Below are 17,301 nucleotides of genomic sequence, written 5' to 3'. Positions count from 1 at the left end.
CTGTGCAAGACGTGAGCCCGTTTGGAAAATATTTCACGCTGCATGAGAAAGCACTTTTAGCGCCACAATTTATACCTCAAAAAAAAAAAAAACTGAAGTTGTTTTTTTTTTTTTTTGTGTCAAAATAGAGACGTATATTTGCCAGGTATTTTCCATTCGCTGCATTCGAATGCTGTTATGTCCGGTGTCAGCACCAATCAGACGCTCGGTCTGGCTGACTGAACATCGCACAACTGTCAGAGCCCTCCCCCGGGGGGGCACCGCTTCTTTCCCTCGTCCGCTCTCGAGCTGCTCCTGGAAAACGTGCTTTTTGTTTTTATTTATTTTTAATATAAAGTGCTGAGCTCTCCGCATTGTTCCCCCTCCTGATTTTATGATGGATATTCTGGCGTGTCCTGCACGCTTCCTCCCACATGCAGTAATTCAGCACATCTCAATAGATTTTTTTTTTTTTTTAAGGAAAGTGCTGAGCTTTTGGTATCGTTCCACAATAAGGCGCACGCTCGCGTCTTTAAATAAAAATTATTGAGATTTCCAGAAGCGCAGACGTGTGAGAAAGCGTGTGTCTTATAATCGCGCTCCTCTCCCTCGCAGTGCTGAGATAGGACGGCGCTCGTGGTAGGGTTTCCTAGCGTTTCCTCCCTGTTCTATACAGCCTCACAATAATATGATTTACTGTGCTGAAGGATTTACCCTTAAAAGGCTGTTCTGGTGTTATATCCTCAGTCTAAATGCAAAATCACCCGCTCACAGTCTTAGGTATGTGATGGTGCTATAAAACTTTTTTGTTCTTTTTTTCCAAACGTAGAGGTTGCTACAGTGTCTATTTCAGAGTGTGTGTGTGTCTGCATCGTTAGTGCCGTGCCTCTGAAATGCGCAGTTGGTTTATGCGGCGTTGGTAGGACCTTGGATACAGATAGCTTTCGTCCTGTCGGCTGGAGCGCTGAGCGTTAGTTATATAGCTGAGCGCGATTAGGAGCTGCGCAGTCCATATGCACGTTCAGGCAGAGTTAGATTTGCGGCGTGCCTGCGCATTCAAGCAGTTGGCAGCTCCCGCAGCTCTGACCTCCTCCTCAGACTCATGATTTACAGCCCGCCGTCCATCCCTCTCTCCATTTCATGCTCCCTCCATTCCTCCGTCGGTTTCACGCTCCGGACCATGAAATCACCCAATCAGCGCTCCTCTCTGGACTGCAGCCCGCTCCGTTACAGCCGGAGCTGTATTTATAATCATCCGACGGACACACATTTCCTGTACACAGAAAAGTGAGCGCACACGCATTTCCTGTACACAGAAAAGTGAGCACACACGCATTTCCTGTGCAAAGAAAAGTGAACAGACACACACTTTCTGCTTTCTAAAAAGTGAATAGGTACACACTTGCAGAAAAGCAAACAGAAATTACAGAATTTATAACCACCAATAGGGAACATAAACACATTTCCTGTACAAAAAAAAAGATCAGACAGACTTCCTGTGCGCAGAATATCCAAGAGGGTGCACTGGACCAGGGTCTGCTCCATTTCCATGGCAATGAGGTTGAGGGACATATGCGCTGGGCTTTTAGACGGGGTGGTCAGCGCACGGCCAGATGGGAGCACAGAAGGAAACCCTTCAGTTGCACACAAGCCTAGTCTGCACCTTTTCCCATTGGCTCGTGTTTCTTCTGGCTCACTTTTGTATGTGGAGGCCATGTTGTAGGCATTCAGTAAAGGCCCTGGGCAAAGGATGGCTGAGGTCCAGTTACCTCTTAGAGGTTAGACCATTTACATATTTGCATCACGGTGCAAAGGGTGCTCCCCATGGACCTTCATGCACGTGGACTGTAGAGTAAGTTAGGACGATCCTTAGCGTTTCTATGCGAGGAGATGCCCTGACTGGGGTCTTGCTCTGTGTTTGCTGATAAGAAAGGCTGTGTGGGGCTACAGAACTCCCATGAAACCCGGGGTAACGGCAGGCCTGCGAAATCAGTCTCTGAAGTTTTGCAGGAGAACATGGCGCGCATGCTAAGGAGGAAAATATTTCTATTTGCGGATTAATCACTGTGTTTCTCTGCACCCCTGTGGTTTGGCGAAGCAAGTTCTTATGCCAACAACCCACCATGAGGGCTCCCCGCAGCGCTAATCCAGCTCCCCCTGAGCCAACACCTCCAGCTCATCCTTCCCCTGCCTGGTCTTCGGTTGGTCGCTGGAAGGATAAAGAGCGTTGGGCGCCTTGGTTTAGCGGGTTCTGTGCGGGCCGAGGCTGGGCTTAGAAGGTTTCCGGGGGGGTGGGTTAGCGTGCTGGGGGCAGGTTCAGCGGCTTGTGTGAAGGCGGGAGAGAGAGAGGCGTTCAGGGGCGGGGGCGAGGAACAACGGCGCGGTCTCGCCGGCAGAGTAGCTTCATGATTGAATTAGACGCATGGCTGGCAGCCCCAGTACAGCCAGGGAAAACAAACGCATGCAAGGAATGCAGGATTGCCCAGCAGCTGAAGGTGCCATGGAGAAAGAGTGGGAAATAACGATTTCATAGAATGTGACTGAACGCACTCATTGCATATATTCCATTTTTAAAATTGTTTTGAATTTTCTCCTTAGCCAACATACGCAGAAGCTCTCACACACACACACACACGTAAATACACACACGCGCACACACAATTTTTCAAGTGGGGACTTGGAAAATCTCCCCACTTGGTTACCTAGTCCTCTACCGTCAACGTGAAATAATGCCTTGGTCCACAGTTGGATAGTTAGACATGTGCGTAGTTACACACACCTCTGATTCACATGTGAAAACACATGCACACACGTACATACACACACACACACACATCTCCTTTGTTTAATTCAGTAGAAAGTAAACACGGTAGACTGTTTTTTCCCTAGTGTTTGCCTTGGGTTTGAAAGGTGAGTGTCTCTGCAGTGTTTACAGAAACAATGCGTCCAGAAAGCAATTTGCTTCTCTTTAACTAAACGCTCCTCATCTGTTTGTTAGTTGATTAAATACAGGTTTGTGCCTGGCCTCAGCACACATACGTGACAATAATTCATTAAAAAGCTATTAGCATTTCTGCTATTGACATGTCATAATTAAAAACTTATTAGGAAATGGACTAAAAAGTGACATCAATTCCCACACTATTCACACATAGAAACACAAATATGCACACATACGCGGGAACATACCTGTATGTACATACTGTATGCATTCAAAGAAGTATATATGCATGCCTATTGAATACAGGTGCATTTGCTAGTCTTTATGATTATGATAATGATGTGTTGATTCCTCAATCTGCACTCTGCATGGCTGCTGTAGGTGTGAAATCCATGTGCGAATGCTCACATTCTCACGACAAATGCTGACAGCGCTTCTGCATTGATTTAACGGATCATCTGCCTCATAAATAAATCTATAGAAAAATAAATATTAAATTGACCATTCTCTTTTCAAAAACCCCCTCTAGTCAAGTCCTCTGTTATTGTCCTGACCTCTTAAGTGCCCGTCCTTACTTTTACGCTTTGGCTACTTACGCGGCCTGTTTTCAGAGGTTTGCAGGTGGAGCATGCTGGGATGCTTGTGCCCTCAGCCCTGCCTGGGCATGATACTGCCTCCTGTCTCAATGGCAGCCTGCCTCATGTCCACTCTGGAGAGTCGGGTAGCTAACCAGATTCCTGTGAAAATAGGGCTTCTGGGAGTTCTTACAAGTTCCTACAAGTTCTTGAATTTTCCGTTGAGGAGGCTGTTTATTATTTATTTATTATTGAGACTGTTAATTCAGCCTTTAGAGAAAAATTATAAGATTTGATTTGATAGTTTGAATGTAATTATGCTATAGCTAGCTATGTATGGTGCGTATCATAGTGATGCTGGGATACACAATCTTGCGCTATTGCAGTTATTCTCATTGTTTACTGTGGTAAACACACTAGTTTGTATGGGAATTTGACATATGGCAGTAATACCAGGCTCCTGCTGTGTAAGCCTGCTCCACAATCAGCCCCTCCCAGTTCTCTCCCCAGTCACACGCTCTCTGTGTGGGACTGTGCCACGGTTTAATTCCTTCTGAAACTGGGTTTGGAATCTGGGTCACTATCCAACCCGTAATCACAAACACATCTGATGTATCACACAGTCGCCGGAGTTCTGACCTTCATGCTTTTTCTGTAGGACAACGAGGGGGGAGATTCCCCTCTGATTTGACTGTGAATCATTCAAACCCTGTATGCATTTGTACTCCTATTTATCAGGCCAAGGATTCCTTTCAGTGGTGTTTTGAATCGTTTCTATGATGTATAAAATATTCATATTCATGTAGCTGCTCCAGGGTGTGCTGGTTGCCTATTCACTTATTTACAAATACACTAGTAAAATTCTATGTGATGTAATAACTTGCACAAAATATTTTCTGTTGCCCAATATAGTATTTTTTACTCTCTACCTCTCAATTTATAATTTACAGTTTTTCCATTTAGTCTCTTTTTAGCCAAGTGATGCATGGAAAGCCTGCACCACAAGCTCTAGGTACAGTTATAATTGTGTAAATGTCAACATCAATATGCCTGCTTACACTGGCTGCCATTGACTGTCTGTGTGTAATTGGCTGACGGTAAGTGATCGGCTAATGATCTGTAGTTCACGGTCAATGGCTGCCATTGAGGTAACTGACTTGCATTGACTGACGGTCTGCTGGTTGTTCCAGGTACGACACCATCACGAACCAATGGGAGACGGTCTCGCCGCTGCCCAAGCCGGTTCACTCGGCGGCTGCCACGGTGTGCGGCGGGAAGATCTACGTGTTCGGGGGGGTGAATGAGGCGGGGCGCTCTGCCGGCGTCCTCCAGTCCTTTGAACCCCAGACCAACACCTGGAGCTTCATCGAGTCGCCCATGATCGGTAAGACCGCGTAGAAACGTTGGTCGGTGTTGATTTTTAATCAAATGTTCTATAAAAGTTTGAAATATTAAGTGTGGTTGTATGGACTGACTGCTGAGGCCTCGAGCACAGTTGTGGAGGCCGAGGATTGGTCCAAAGTAAGGTTTTGGGGTCCAGTCCTTTGGGTAGGGCGCAGAGCTGGCAGTTCAGAGTGTCCTTGGAGACATTTGGCTGGCCTATTTGCCATGCCCCACTTTCATTGTTACATGCATTGAGAGAATTAATTTTACTGCGATTGAAAATGTGCTCCTCTCTTGGTCTTCTTTCAGGATGCTAAAGCTTTGAAACTGTAAAACGGGCACTTATGTTTGTGTGACCTAGAAGCTTGCAAATACAAGCTTGTGTCTGTCATGCACATAGACACATGCATTTGTGTCTGAACTAGACACACGTACACTTTACTTCTGCCTAAGCTAGAGGACACATACGCACATGCAATCAGCCGGTTGCATCAACCTCCCGTGGAGAATCTTGATTACAGTTTGATTTAAAAATGTCAAAATGAAAGGCTCATTACTCCACACCTACACGCTCCTGAGCTTCGAAATAAACTCTGGATCCATGCTTTTTATTCCCATTGGAAGGTTAGTGTATTTATGCACATGTACGTCTCATCCTTCTGCGCACGGAAGGACCAACATCATTGACAATCTTTACCTAAATCTTAGAAGTCCAACTGCAGTGCCGTGTGACATATTACACATTTTCCAAATTAGTCTAAATTTGTCAAACACAAATCCTGACTGAGCCAGCACCAACTGTGGCCGGCAACCCCACGGGGCGGTCCATAATTGCTCTTTGTCTCACAGCGAGGGAGGGTTTCAGTCAGCAGGATATCAGCTGCCTCATTATGCGCCAGTGCCCTTGTTAGCAAACTCCCACCTGCATTCCTCTGAACTCGGAATGAACCGCCAGGTGCACGTGTTTCCGTCTGAGCGCGTACTTGTGTTTCCTGTCTTGTGTTTCCTGAATTGCTGATTGAATGTTTTTTAATGCCAATGGGATTGGTTTTTCTACAGTATTTCCAAATTGAGAGAAAATAAAAATGGGGAATAAGAGGGGGGAATGATGTTTAAAAAAGGTGACAATAGAATTATTAGCGAAAAACAATAATGCATTATTGAATCACTTCTGAAGCTGTACACTGTGGAAACTGTATTCTTTACATGCAGGTAAAAGTAATATCTGACTCTACATGACAATATCTTTCTTTGTTTCTGAGATAATGTTACATGGTGGAATACACTCAAAACAGATGCCTGCACACTTACAAATGCACGTACTTAGAAGCGGACAAGCTTTACACATGCTAAACATAAATACTTACCACACACACACACACACACACACACACGCACACTTTGAATGTGTCGTGCTGATACAGAGGCCCATAAGCACTGTTTGTAATGCAGATGTGTGTGTAATCAACATGGGAAACATCAAATATTAATGGTATGGTGTTAATATGTGAAAACATGTGAACACTATAATGTATTGTTGCCTGAGGAAAGGGGGTAGGGAAGAGGGAGGATGTGTGTAACCTGCTCATCTCATTGTGTTGTGAGAGTCGATGAAGAATATTTCGGTCAGCTCGGGTCAGAATTTCGAATCACTGTGCTTTTTTTTTTTTCATCTCTGCCTTTATCCCCGGATTTGGGAATGTTAAACGAGGATTTCCCTGGTGCAGTTTGGACAGGATTAACCGAGGCTAATGCTTCTCAAAAACAAAAGACCTGTGAGACTAGGAAGGATCTCAAATTAAAAAGTATCTGTTCTGTAATATTCCCCAGGTCCCCGAGGTACTCGCGGTCGAGAAGCACTCACTCTGCCCCCACCGTGCAAAGGGGGGATAACTGACCGCTCCTGTAGCTACCCTCTCGCTAATTGTGAGTTTATACTCCAAACAAGCAAACACCTAAAAGTGAGCTTAGCCTCCAATCAGGCAACCCTAACCCCTCCTCACTGTAAATAATTCTGAGTCTGACTGCGTGTTACATGGTGAGTGTGTCTGAATTTCTCCCCACGTGTTTTATGGAGACCCAGAAATCCCTACTGTAAGGGATTCTGTCTGTCTTAGCTGAAAGAGGCTGAGGAAGTGGAGTGTTTTTCAGACGTAGGTGCATTGTCATGTTCACAGAACTAAACTGAGAAGACTGCGGGCTCATTTTCCATGTGGGGAACTGCTCTCTTATCCTTGAGTGATGGACGTGACGTGAATTGAATATCCAGCTGTTAAAACAGATACTGAGTTAGAGCTCTGTGCTGTATGTCATACTGGATAAGGGTATCTGCCAAGTAAACAAATAATATCTCAGTTCTAATTGGAAATGAGGCACTGTGTGTGCCATACCAATGTACTGCACCAGGCTGATAATAATGTGAGAGCTTCACTGGGGTCTGTGCCTGTGGAGATTTTAGTGAATGTTTCTATGGCCACTGAATAAAGTTCTGCTTCTCATTGACAGTTTCTCCTAAATCATAAAACAAACATCATTAACAACATTAATTTTTCTAGGGATTCCTCATGAAGCATACTGCCATACAAAGGCAAACTGCAGTAACTGCATTTTTGGTCAAAAATGAGTTATGGAAACTTTTGGATATCTCTTGGATTCTGTGACAAAGTGATTCTGAAGGCTACTCCATTTTAGAGAAAACAGATAAACATAGCGAACCATGAAGATGTGAAGGAGCATCCCGGTATTATTGTTATTGGAGAGTTGGAAAAGAAAAATTATTTAGGTGCTGGAACTGCAGCAGTCCTGCTGAGATAAAGCCAAATGCTGAGGGTGGTTACAGCTGACTGATGCTGCCTAAGAGCGGTGGTCAGAGATCTGTTTAATGTTGGGGTGCTTCGAACTCACACTTCCTCTTTTTATTCTTACCTGATGTGTGTTGACTACGAGAGTGCCTCTCAAAAAGACTGCATTTTAAGACATCTCTATCTACTTACTGGTTTATATAGTCTTTAACTGTTTACATGGGTGACTGATGGGTATTTTTTTGGATTCTTGGATGCTTGGCTCTAGACTTGTGTTAGTATTTGGAGGACTTAACGCCGGTCTGTTGCATTGGGGAAAAAGCTCTACAAGTCTTATTCTCAGTTAATTACACACCTTTCTGAGCGTGGCATTGCAAGACTTCCTGTGTGTCCTTCAGACTTTCTTAAAATCTTCAGAAAGAAATCCTCCCATCTGTGAGAGTGAGTGAAGGGATGCACATCTGATGGTGTAGCAGGGCTGGAGTAAGGTGTGTGTGTGTGTGTGTGTGCGTGTGTGCGTGCGTGCGTGCGTGCATACCTGAGGGCTTGATAGCAATGCCTGTGTACCACACTGCACCTTGCTGGAGATCCCAGCTGATGTGGCATTTTGTGTAGTTGGGGAAAGGGGGGGGGGGAGGGGGCGGTTAGGATTAGGGTCACTTGTCAGCATTGCATACAAGGGGTTCAAACTATGGAGTGTGTGTCTGTGTGTGTGTGTGTGTGTGTGTGTGTGTGTGTTTGCTAAAAGCACCATGTGGCCAAAGTTTACTGTGTTTACTAGACCAAGCAAGGGAAATTGTTGATTTGGACATTAATGGAAAATACTGTACTCTGCCTTTATACAGCTAGTTAAAACCAAGGGCTGGCGTTGGCAATGAGCATGGTGGTGATAAAACAAGGATGAAAAACAACACTGGACAAATTTCTCATAAAATTGATGTGCACTATATCTTAAAACATTAACATGAATTAGTCCTGCCACAAAAATATTTTGCCGGTAAATACTTGGCTTTGCAGGTAGGATGGGCCCAAAAAAACTCTTTCCTTAATCACAAACAAATTGCCAAACTTACAAGCCTTTTTTTTAAAACCTTTATTGGTAACTGGAACATTTTATTGGTAAACCAAGGACTACATTAAAAAAAGTATTTCTCTAAATTGGAATGCTTTGGGAGGCACTGTTTCTTTTAATCAGTTCTGTCGAAGATAAGCCACTTATCTTTCACACAGAAGCTCTTGTTGACAGGTTTTGGTGTTGTTAGATACACCGATGCTTATTTATTTGCTTTTTCCTGGTATTGGGTTTCTCTGTTTGTAAGTCGCACTTTTTCCCTAAGTATTTTTTTTCTTTTTGTTGCTGGTGGTATAACAAGGTTTTAAATAATGCAGTTGTATACATTTGCTCAGCTCAAATACCTGAAGCAAGTCCTCACTTGAATAAAAAAACGAAATAAAGAAACTGGTTTTGAATATTGTAATGCTTTTTGTCTAGAGTTCGTCTTGGGTAATCTCGAGGGGAAGTGTTGGGTAAAAAGATCTATTTTTCAGCATGACATCACAATCAGAAAAGCCTTTCATTCTCTCCTGGCTGGCTGCGGCACGTTAATGTGTCTGCAACCTTTCACAGCGATTTCAAATTCGTCGGATTTGCACGGCCATTGCAAATGCATTGGATTGACACATTTTATTTTGCATTCACAAATATATGTTTAAAGCCCATGCACTCAGAATGGCTGAAATTTGGTATGCATGCTCCTATCAGGGGAACTGTAAAGGCAATGTGGAGAGAGTCACTTTCCTCTTTGTGGCTAAAACAAGCGAGAGGATTGATTCTGTATTAAAAAATATATTGGCAAAGAGCCCGTTTGGACTGTATCATAATTATCTGTGAGACAGTTCCACTGCTGGGAGAATAATTGATAACGTGTTTTAAGGTTATCATAATCTGAAACATGCTGTGATTCATTTAGCATGCACGAGTATATATCTCTTTTTGCAGAGTGAAATCACTAGTAAGCGCTAGTTACTGTCATTCAGTTATGTATTAGTCTCATCAATTATTCAATTCTTTTTCCTGGTTATTACTCATACAAGAAAGAATAGGTTGAACTCCAACCTGTCCAAGGCATATATTATTGTAATCCTGAGATATTGGTAATCCACAATAGAGCTCCTCAGCTGGTCCAAGTCATTAAGTTAATATGATGCAGACGAAATTGGAGCTTGTGGTGCAATTATTAATTTCATGAAAAAGGGTAACAAAAATATTGAATATGCAATTGTGTCCACTTGACCCGTTATTATGTGAGCACATTTTGAAAAAGATTACAGCTTTTGGTGCTGATGGAATTTAATTACAAACACTTGCCATTTTACAAAGCAATGCAGTTGTCATGGAAATGTGTATGATGGACAGCTCAGGAGAAGGTTACCAAGATGCTTTAATGCTAAGAAGAGTACATACATGCACATAAGAGCCTTGCTTGTATCGGAGAGCTTAATTGTTCAGTTATAATGTGAGTGTGTTCTGATTCGAGGATTACTATTATTTCTGACTTTATTCATTAAACATCACAGGCAATAGCGGTTCTCATAGTTTTGTCATTTTTATAAGATGAGAATTTTCCATCTAGCTCTTTTTGCAAAGAGTGGAGGACCAGGAAATGTGTCCATTAGTGCTCAGAGAGCTTTGATGGGTTGTTTTTTTATTGAATTCAGGCAGTGAGATAATTGGCAGGTCTGTTGCAGGATGGAGATACTTGAAATTGAAATGTTGTTTTTTTTTTGTCCTCGTACTCTGCACATCTTGTGTTTTGAGGTTTGTTCCTCACCTAAATGAAAAGGCCCTTCTACGTCTGCGGAGTCTCATTATGAGCTGAAAGGTTTGGAGTAATCCAAGCCGCTCAAAGAAGCCTCGTTTTAGACACTCATGCGGCTCCTGTTTATGTGAAAACCACCATTTAGATACTGAATACACAGCATAGAACACCCTCTGTCCTCTCTGTCATCATGCCATCATAATTGTTGAGCAGTAACTGCTTTTCTTGATACAATGGCTGAATGCGCTATGCAGCAGTTCATAACTGCATGTATGAATATGGGAGTTTATATGTAAATGTACTTGGAGTGTGTTTTTAAAATGTATTATTTGAAAAAAAAAAGGCAATTACAATTTTCTATTTAAAATGGGAACTTTTTTTATTATTTTTTTTTTCCTCTTTTGTTAATAGATAACAAATATGCCCCCGCTGTGACTCTTAACGGTCTTATCTACATACTGGGCGGAGCCTACGCCCGAGCCACCACCATCTACGACCCCGAGAGAGGCAACATCAAGGCTGGACCCAACATGAACCACTCTAGGCAGTTCTGCAGGTAAGAACTGATGCAGCATGAATCAAACTAGGGCAAAGAGAATCTACAAGCCTGCTTGTCTTTCTTTCATTTCTGTGAAGAACCAAGAAAACCCATTTTCTTGATGAAATATGAACAGTTGAATTAGTATGTATGTGCTGTATCATTTACATAGTCATTTGGAGCTGCTATGTATGCAGTATGTGGTGGATCTTTCAGATATCCTACACATGGCACATTATGTAGAGCACAATTCTAATGCCTTCGTCTTCATCATTCTCATCTCCTTGTGTTCGTATTCACTTAAACTAATGCAGCGGGTGTGAAAAGGAAGACATTAGGCATTTCTTTAGAAAAACAACCTTAAAGACAACTAAGTTGCAGGAGCTATCAGCATCATTCAGTATATGATCAAATAATTCAAGCTGATGGGGGAATTGTTATTGACTTATCAATAATAGCATTTTTAAGGCAATTATTGCATTTTTAGTGTTGTTTGTTGGCTCTCTAAGAAAATCACTGCATGAAAGATATCTTTGCTGCAACAATGATTGCACCACTTTCCTACAATTCTACACTGGTAAATTTAACTATATCAATTCCAATTATACAGATTGAGCTATGCATTTTTTCACCTGGTGTCCTATTAAATAACACTGGTCAAGAAAATATGTTACTCCAGTTTACTTCTCAGGGTGTATCGTAAAAGTTTTTGCATTTTTGCATGGCAGTTTACCTGAGAACCATGAGACTTTCTTACAACTACAGTAATTAGTATATTCTGTTCTCAAAAAACTCCAGAAATAAGCTTTTAAGTTTTTTTTTTATTTTAATTTTTTTACATTTTTTAAATTAAAAAATTTTAATTTAAAATTAAATTTTTTTAATTTAAAAATTAAAAAAAAAAAACCCCAGGCTCTGAATCACTCCTACACCCCTGTGATAACCTAAAGCAACTGTATGATGTGACTTCCGCTTAAAAATAAAAACAAAATGTTAAAAGGAATAATACAATTAATTAAGCTATTGAGATCATCGGTTGTAGGATAAACATCAGTATAATCTCTGCAAAGCTGTTTCTACAGGCCAAACTACTTCTCCTGCTTTCATCATGGTTATGGTAGGGATTCCACAGAATTTCACCCAGCCTGGGTTCTAGAACCTTGGAAAATGAGAGACTCTTTCTGAAGTTGTGCTACTCTGTCTGCCCTCTGACATGCACAGCATTGCAGCTTTCGGAGAAATATCATGGAAGGTTTTGGGTCAGGGATGTCAGGGGCTTCAAATGCACCTAGCAAAGTAGACTTGTCTTCAGGGCTCTCTGTGCAGCTTTTCCAAAGAAAGCATAAGACCCTTTCAAGCAGGAATGGAGTTGGCTCATCATAGCCCTAGTCAGACTGGTTTCAGCTCCAGAGGGAGAAATAGATTTAATGAACCAGCCTGGTTCCGGCTCTATAGTGGGTAAGAGTCTTAATGAGCCAGCCTCGTGTAATGGCAAAGACCCTCGTTTTCTCTGTATTTATGAAGAATTGATTCATCTATTAATCCCCCCACCCCCCTTTCCCCCAATAGATATAACTAGTTTATTCATTAGTCAAGACATTGAATGGCACATAATACAAGATTGTTTTCTTAACTTACATCCAAAAAAAGATGTGGGTTTAATAAGTACATTGACTTAATACCCTCACCCAGGCTGCAGATCTGATGGCCTCCACTATATTTTCTGAATAAATTCTCAACAATGGTGAACAAGGTGACATCATGGGGTGGGCTTGGGTGCGTTTCTTCACATTTTCTTTGGTATGGGCTAAAGTATTACATGAAAAATATTAATGTTATATGTTAACCGATATTTTTAGCTGGTGCTCCCTTTTAAATAAGGAGAGAGAATGTAATGTCGGTAGATAAGTTTACTGTAGTCTAGGGACAGTCCATGTATGAACAAAAAAAATTGGCCAGTGTGAATATAAATGAGGTTAATCTTTTATGAAAATTTAAATGACATGCTGTCTTTAAATATTCAGGCCATGATTAGCATTTGTTCATTTTCAAGGTTTTCTGAGGATCAGGAAACACATTCACAGTTCACAGGGTGACAAGTTTGCTGTCTTAGCAGAAGCTGCTGCAATTAAAAAAATATGCTGTCCAGCTTAACTGTCATTACTGCACAACCATATTCAAAAAAAACACCTGCATGTAATTGTTTATTATTGCGTTTTTCTTTTGTCATCACCCATAGTGACTTGCTGCATTGAATTCATGCACACTCAGATACATCAGAGTCTCTCCTTATTAATCAGAAGGCTCCTTCTGCCGTTTGCGTTAATTGAGTGTGTTGGATGTTCACTCAGGACAAAATCATAGAATAGCTGATTTTCCTGAAGGGGCTTTACATGGCTTATAATGAATCTGAGCCACAATGGCAGGCGTTATCATTAAGCTCATCATCAGGTCTGGGAATTTCCCTGAGGCTCAGAAACCTGAACAGTAAATAAGCAAATCGGCCCTGAGAAAAGGGAGAAGGAACTCAGATCTGCATTAATATATGTATATTTGTATTTGCATGCATTTATATTTATACAGTGTGTGTGTTTGTATTTGCTTTCTTTAAATTATTGCCCCCATTTCCTTTCTTTTTCCACCCCAAAATGAAAATGACCAATTGTGTCTCCTGTCGAGTAATACTAAACCACCCACACACCAGGCGCACTGCTTCTGAAGCACACATATTCTTCCAACACTTTCAACTGTATGCCTGTGGTTATTTTACACAACAGCCAAAAGGTTTTACGGCAGAGAGCCCAAGGTAATTGGAGGAGAGGTTGCAAGTGGTTGCCGTTGGACAGCTGTTGCATTGTTAGGAGGAAATACTGTAAGACTGTGGTAAACAGAGGAACGCTGGCCTATTCAAACCCAGCCGGAGGTGGAAAGTCCAGGGGTCAGAAAGTAAATGTCCTGCCATGTGTTATTTTTCACCCATGAACTCAGCCAGCTGATTTCACTAATTGGTGCTGCATCCTGGCTCTAAAATTGAGCTAATTAGCAAATCCAGGTGACTGAAACAAAATACTGGGGAGTACTTTTACTTTCTAAACTTGGAGTTTTCTCCTCTGAACCCAGCATATCAGTAAAAGAAAAAGCTGAAATTTGCTGTTTCATTATGTCATTCATTTGTTGCAGATGCTCTTTCCTGAACAACTAAAAATATAGGAGCTAACAACATTCCCAGAGCAGCAAGTATAGAGGCAGCATCACAAAGGCACAAGGGCAAGCTACCTATGCTTACTGAAAGCCAAATTGCAAATTCTGAATACTTAGATTGTATCCATAACACTGAGTGAAAGACTGAAGAAACAATAATGTGACTTAGAACCACACAGAGACCCTAAATTAAGGAATTGTATACATGCTTGGGGTGGAGATGGGATGGAAACAAAGATGAAGTTTAAAGAGGTGGGTCTACATCTAAAGTCGACCGTGGGAAGTTCACTGCACCACTGGGTGGTCAGTCCAGACAGGCATCTTGAGGGGAGAGCCAATCACCTGAAGCTTGTGGAATGGAGAGATCTGCCTAGGCTGTAGGGTTTGAACATTGGTTGGAGTATGGTGGAGCTGTTCCATTTACTGCCCTATAGGCTTGTGCCAAGATTTTATATTTGCTGCAAGCAGTACCAGGTGCCAGTGTAGTGAGATGTGTAGGGGTTTGAGATGAGCACGCTTGGGACAACCCTAGACAAGGCTGCATTCTCTGTTAACTGTATAGGTTGAGCAGCACAAGCACGGTGACCAGTGAGAAGGACATTGTAATAGTCCAGGTGCAAGAGTGCATATGGAGAGGAAGTCTTCAAGTGTTCTTTCTAGAGAATTTGCACTCCCTTCTCTGATGTGTTACATTTCTCACATGCTGTTTCCTTTTGTAGCTGTGCTCCCTTATGGGATTTATTTGGTCCAGAACTTTCTGCCAAGTATGGCCTGAGGCTACTTTGGTCTGGGTGCGAATCCCACATGCTTTAGAGTGTTACTCTCTTTGCGGCATAAAATTACCCTCCAGGGCTCCACACCATCCTACTGGACTGGTGAATTTATATGCAGGCACTCCATCGATAGCGGGAAGAATTTCTTATATTGTTTTTCATCTGCCATCACTCAAGCAGAACCATGCAAGGGGTCACCAAACTCTTATTTATTCAGTCGATATCATCTTCAAGCGCAAAAATATTTTCAGAATCTCAAAATTACATTTTCGGGTAATCTCCATGTTTTGCATTTTTGGAACGTTCACACCTGTGGTAGCCGTGTTTTACAGTTGGTCTACAAAGTGAAAATCTGAAAAAACAGTTACTGCTTTGTAGAACTGAGTGGGTGTGAATGGAAAAGCCAGCGTGTCTGCAACAAAGGCAGAAGACTAATTGCTGCAGTGAAATTACTCATGGCTATAGTAACTATCAGCATAACCTGCCACTGATCTTTCGCCAATAGTTGTAGTGTTTAAATGGGTCAATGTATATACATTAAATGTAGTATATAGTATATCAGTATGCTGACTTTATCTTATATATAGTGTATTAATATACTATATCTTGTGTTTAAATGTTTTAGCGATCACGCATAGTGGCTTAGTTTTTCCTCTTGCAGTGCCCAGGGTAATATCAATTAGTAAACGTTACTGCTCCTGGCTGCATTAAGGCTATGTCTGTCATGTCTGTGTACCTGTAACATTACATGAGCTATGTTAGACTTGCGTTTTTCCCACCCCACCCAGCGCGGCGATCCTGGACGGGAAGATCTACGCGACGGGAGGGGTGGTGAGCAGCGAGGGTCCCGCCCTGGGAAACATGGAGACCTTTGACCCCAGCACCAACGCGTGGACGCTGCTTCAGGGCATGCCCTGCCCGCTGTTCCGCCACGGCTGCGTCACCATCAAGAAATACATCCAGAGCGGGTGACTCTGCCCCGGTCACGTGACCCCCATCCAGAGCAGCTGACTCCGCCTCTGTCACATGACCCACGTCCAGAGTGGCTCACTTTGCCCCATCAAACGAATGACATCCAGAGTGGCTTACTCAGTCCCCCTCTGCTTCACGTATCGTACATCCAGAGTGGACGACTCCGCCCCCATCACGACTGGACCACTCCCCCTCCCCACGCAGGCCAGCCCCTCCCACACGCAGACACTTGGGTGTTACCTCTCGTCTCCTTATGGCGTTCCCTGTGCCTCGGCTGTATGATATAGTGCACCTTCTCCTACCAGACCTACGAGCAGAGCAGTGCCACTAGGCTTACAGCCAGCCGTCAGTACCATTAAAACACTCCAGCTTTTTTATTTGGCTTAGCCCACTTTAGTGCTGGTTCCGAGTTTCCAGGGTTGAGGGCATTCTACGGAGAAGTACTGTAGAAGTTCCCCACTTAATGAGTGACGGACTGCAGACAAATCACAGGCCTGTTGTTACACAGCATAAAGGTACCAATTAACCTGCTCCAAGTTGAAATGGAGGGGTTGGTTGGCAGGTTATAAAAACGAGTTTGAGAGCCATCTCGATGTACCTGTTACGCACAGTAAGGGCTCCTCTGCAGACAAAATGGGAGCCGCTTCCTCTATGTACTGCTGGAGAGCCGTAATGGTGACGCTGCCACGGACCAGACCAGGTTTATCCCATTAAATGACCTCGAGCAAACAGGTGAGGCCATTTTGGGCCAGGATGGGGGCACCCCCGATTTGGACATGAACACATGGATCACCCCCTCCTTGCCAAAGCACAAATTCCCTGAGGTTCAAAGGGGTCTGTTGTGTTTATTATTTTTTTTATTTTTGATGTCTGACCCCATGGGCCAGAAGGGTGGAGGGGGGCTGCAGTGGGGTTGCAGGGTTTTTTTTGTTTTTTGTCTGGGGTTGGGGGGACAGTTTGTAAATTACAGAAGGAGAAAATGTTTATTTTAAAAACTCACTGTGATGCTGTATAAATGTTTTTTTTAGGTAAATTGATAGTTAGACTCAGAAATAAATGTCTAAAAAAGGACAAATGTGAAATAAATAGTAATGCATAATCTAGAAGAGGTGTGGCATCTTTCTTTGACCTGTGATGCATGCATATATGCTTACGCACTCATGCACAGGTGCGTACTCCAACCCCCCCCCACATACGCATACGCAGTACAGTAAACATATAGCACACACTCGATTAAAAGCAGCATATGTGTGCATGGCCATGCAGGCAAATTCCTCCCTGGTCCTATCCTTGGGGTGAGATGCTATGTAATTTTAGAC

The 17,301-nt window shown here is 42.7% G+C and overlaps 1 protein-coding gene across 2 annotated transcripts in view; it reads left to right on the top strand.

The window, feature by feature from the left end:
- The window catches only part of LOC135252563 (kelch-like protein 29), a 136,542-nt gene extending 119,454 nt beyond the window's left edge, over positions 1-17,088 (top strand). For both annotated transcript variants that reach the window (XM_064330793.1, XM_064330801.1), the window contains exons 12-14: positions 4,686-4,879; positions 10,910-11,054; positions 15,799-17,088. In XM_064330793.1, coding sequence (XP_064186863.1) covers positions 4,686-4,879; positions 10,910-11,054; positions 15,799-15,982 — 523 coding nt within the window. In that variant the 3' untranslated portion in view covers positions 15,983-17,088. The remainder of the gene's footprint in view (positions 1-4,685; positions 4,880-10,909; positions 11,055-15,798) is intronic.
- The last annotated feature ends 213 nt before the right edge of the window (positions 17,089-17,301 follow it).

This window comes from Anguilla rostrata, chromosome 1 (assembly GCF_018555375.3).
Source record: "Anguilla rostrata isolate EN2019 chromosome 1, ASM1855537v3, whole genome shotgun sequence".
Lineage (NCBI taxonomy): Eukaryota > Metazoa > Chordata > Actinopteri > Anguilliformes > Anguillidae > Anguilla > Anguilla rostrata.
The sequence above is the reverse complement of the archived record's forward strand: the minus strand, read 5'-3'. Positions and strand labels throughout refer to the sequence as shown.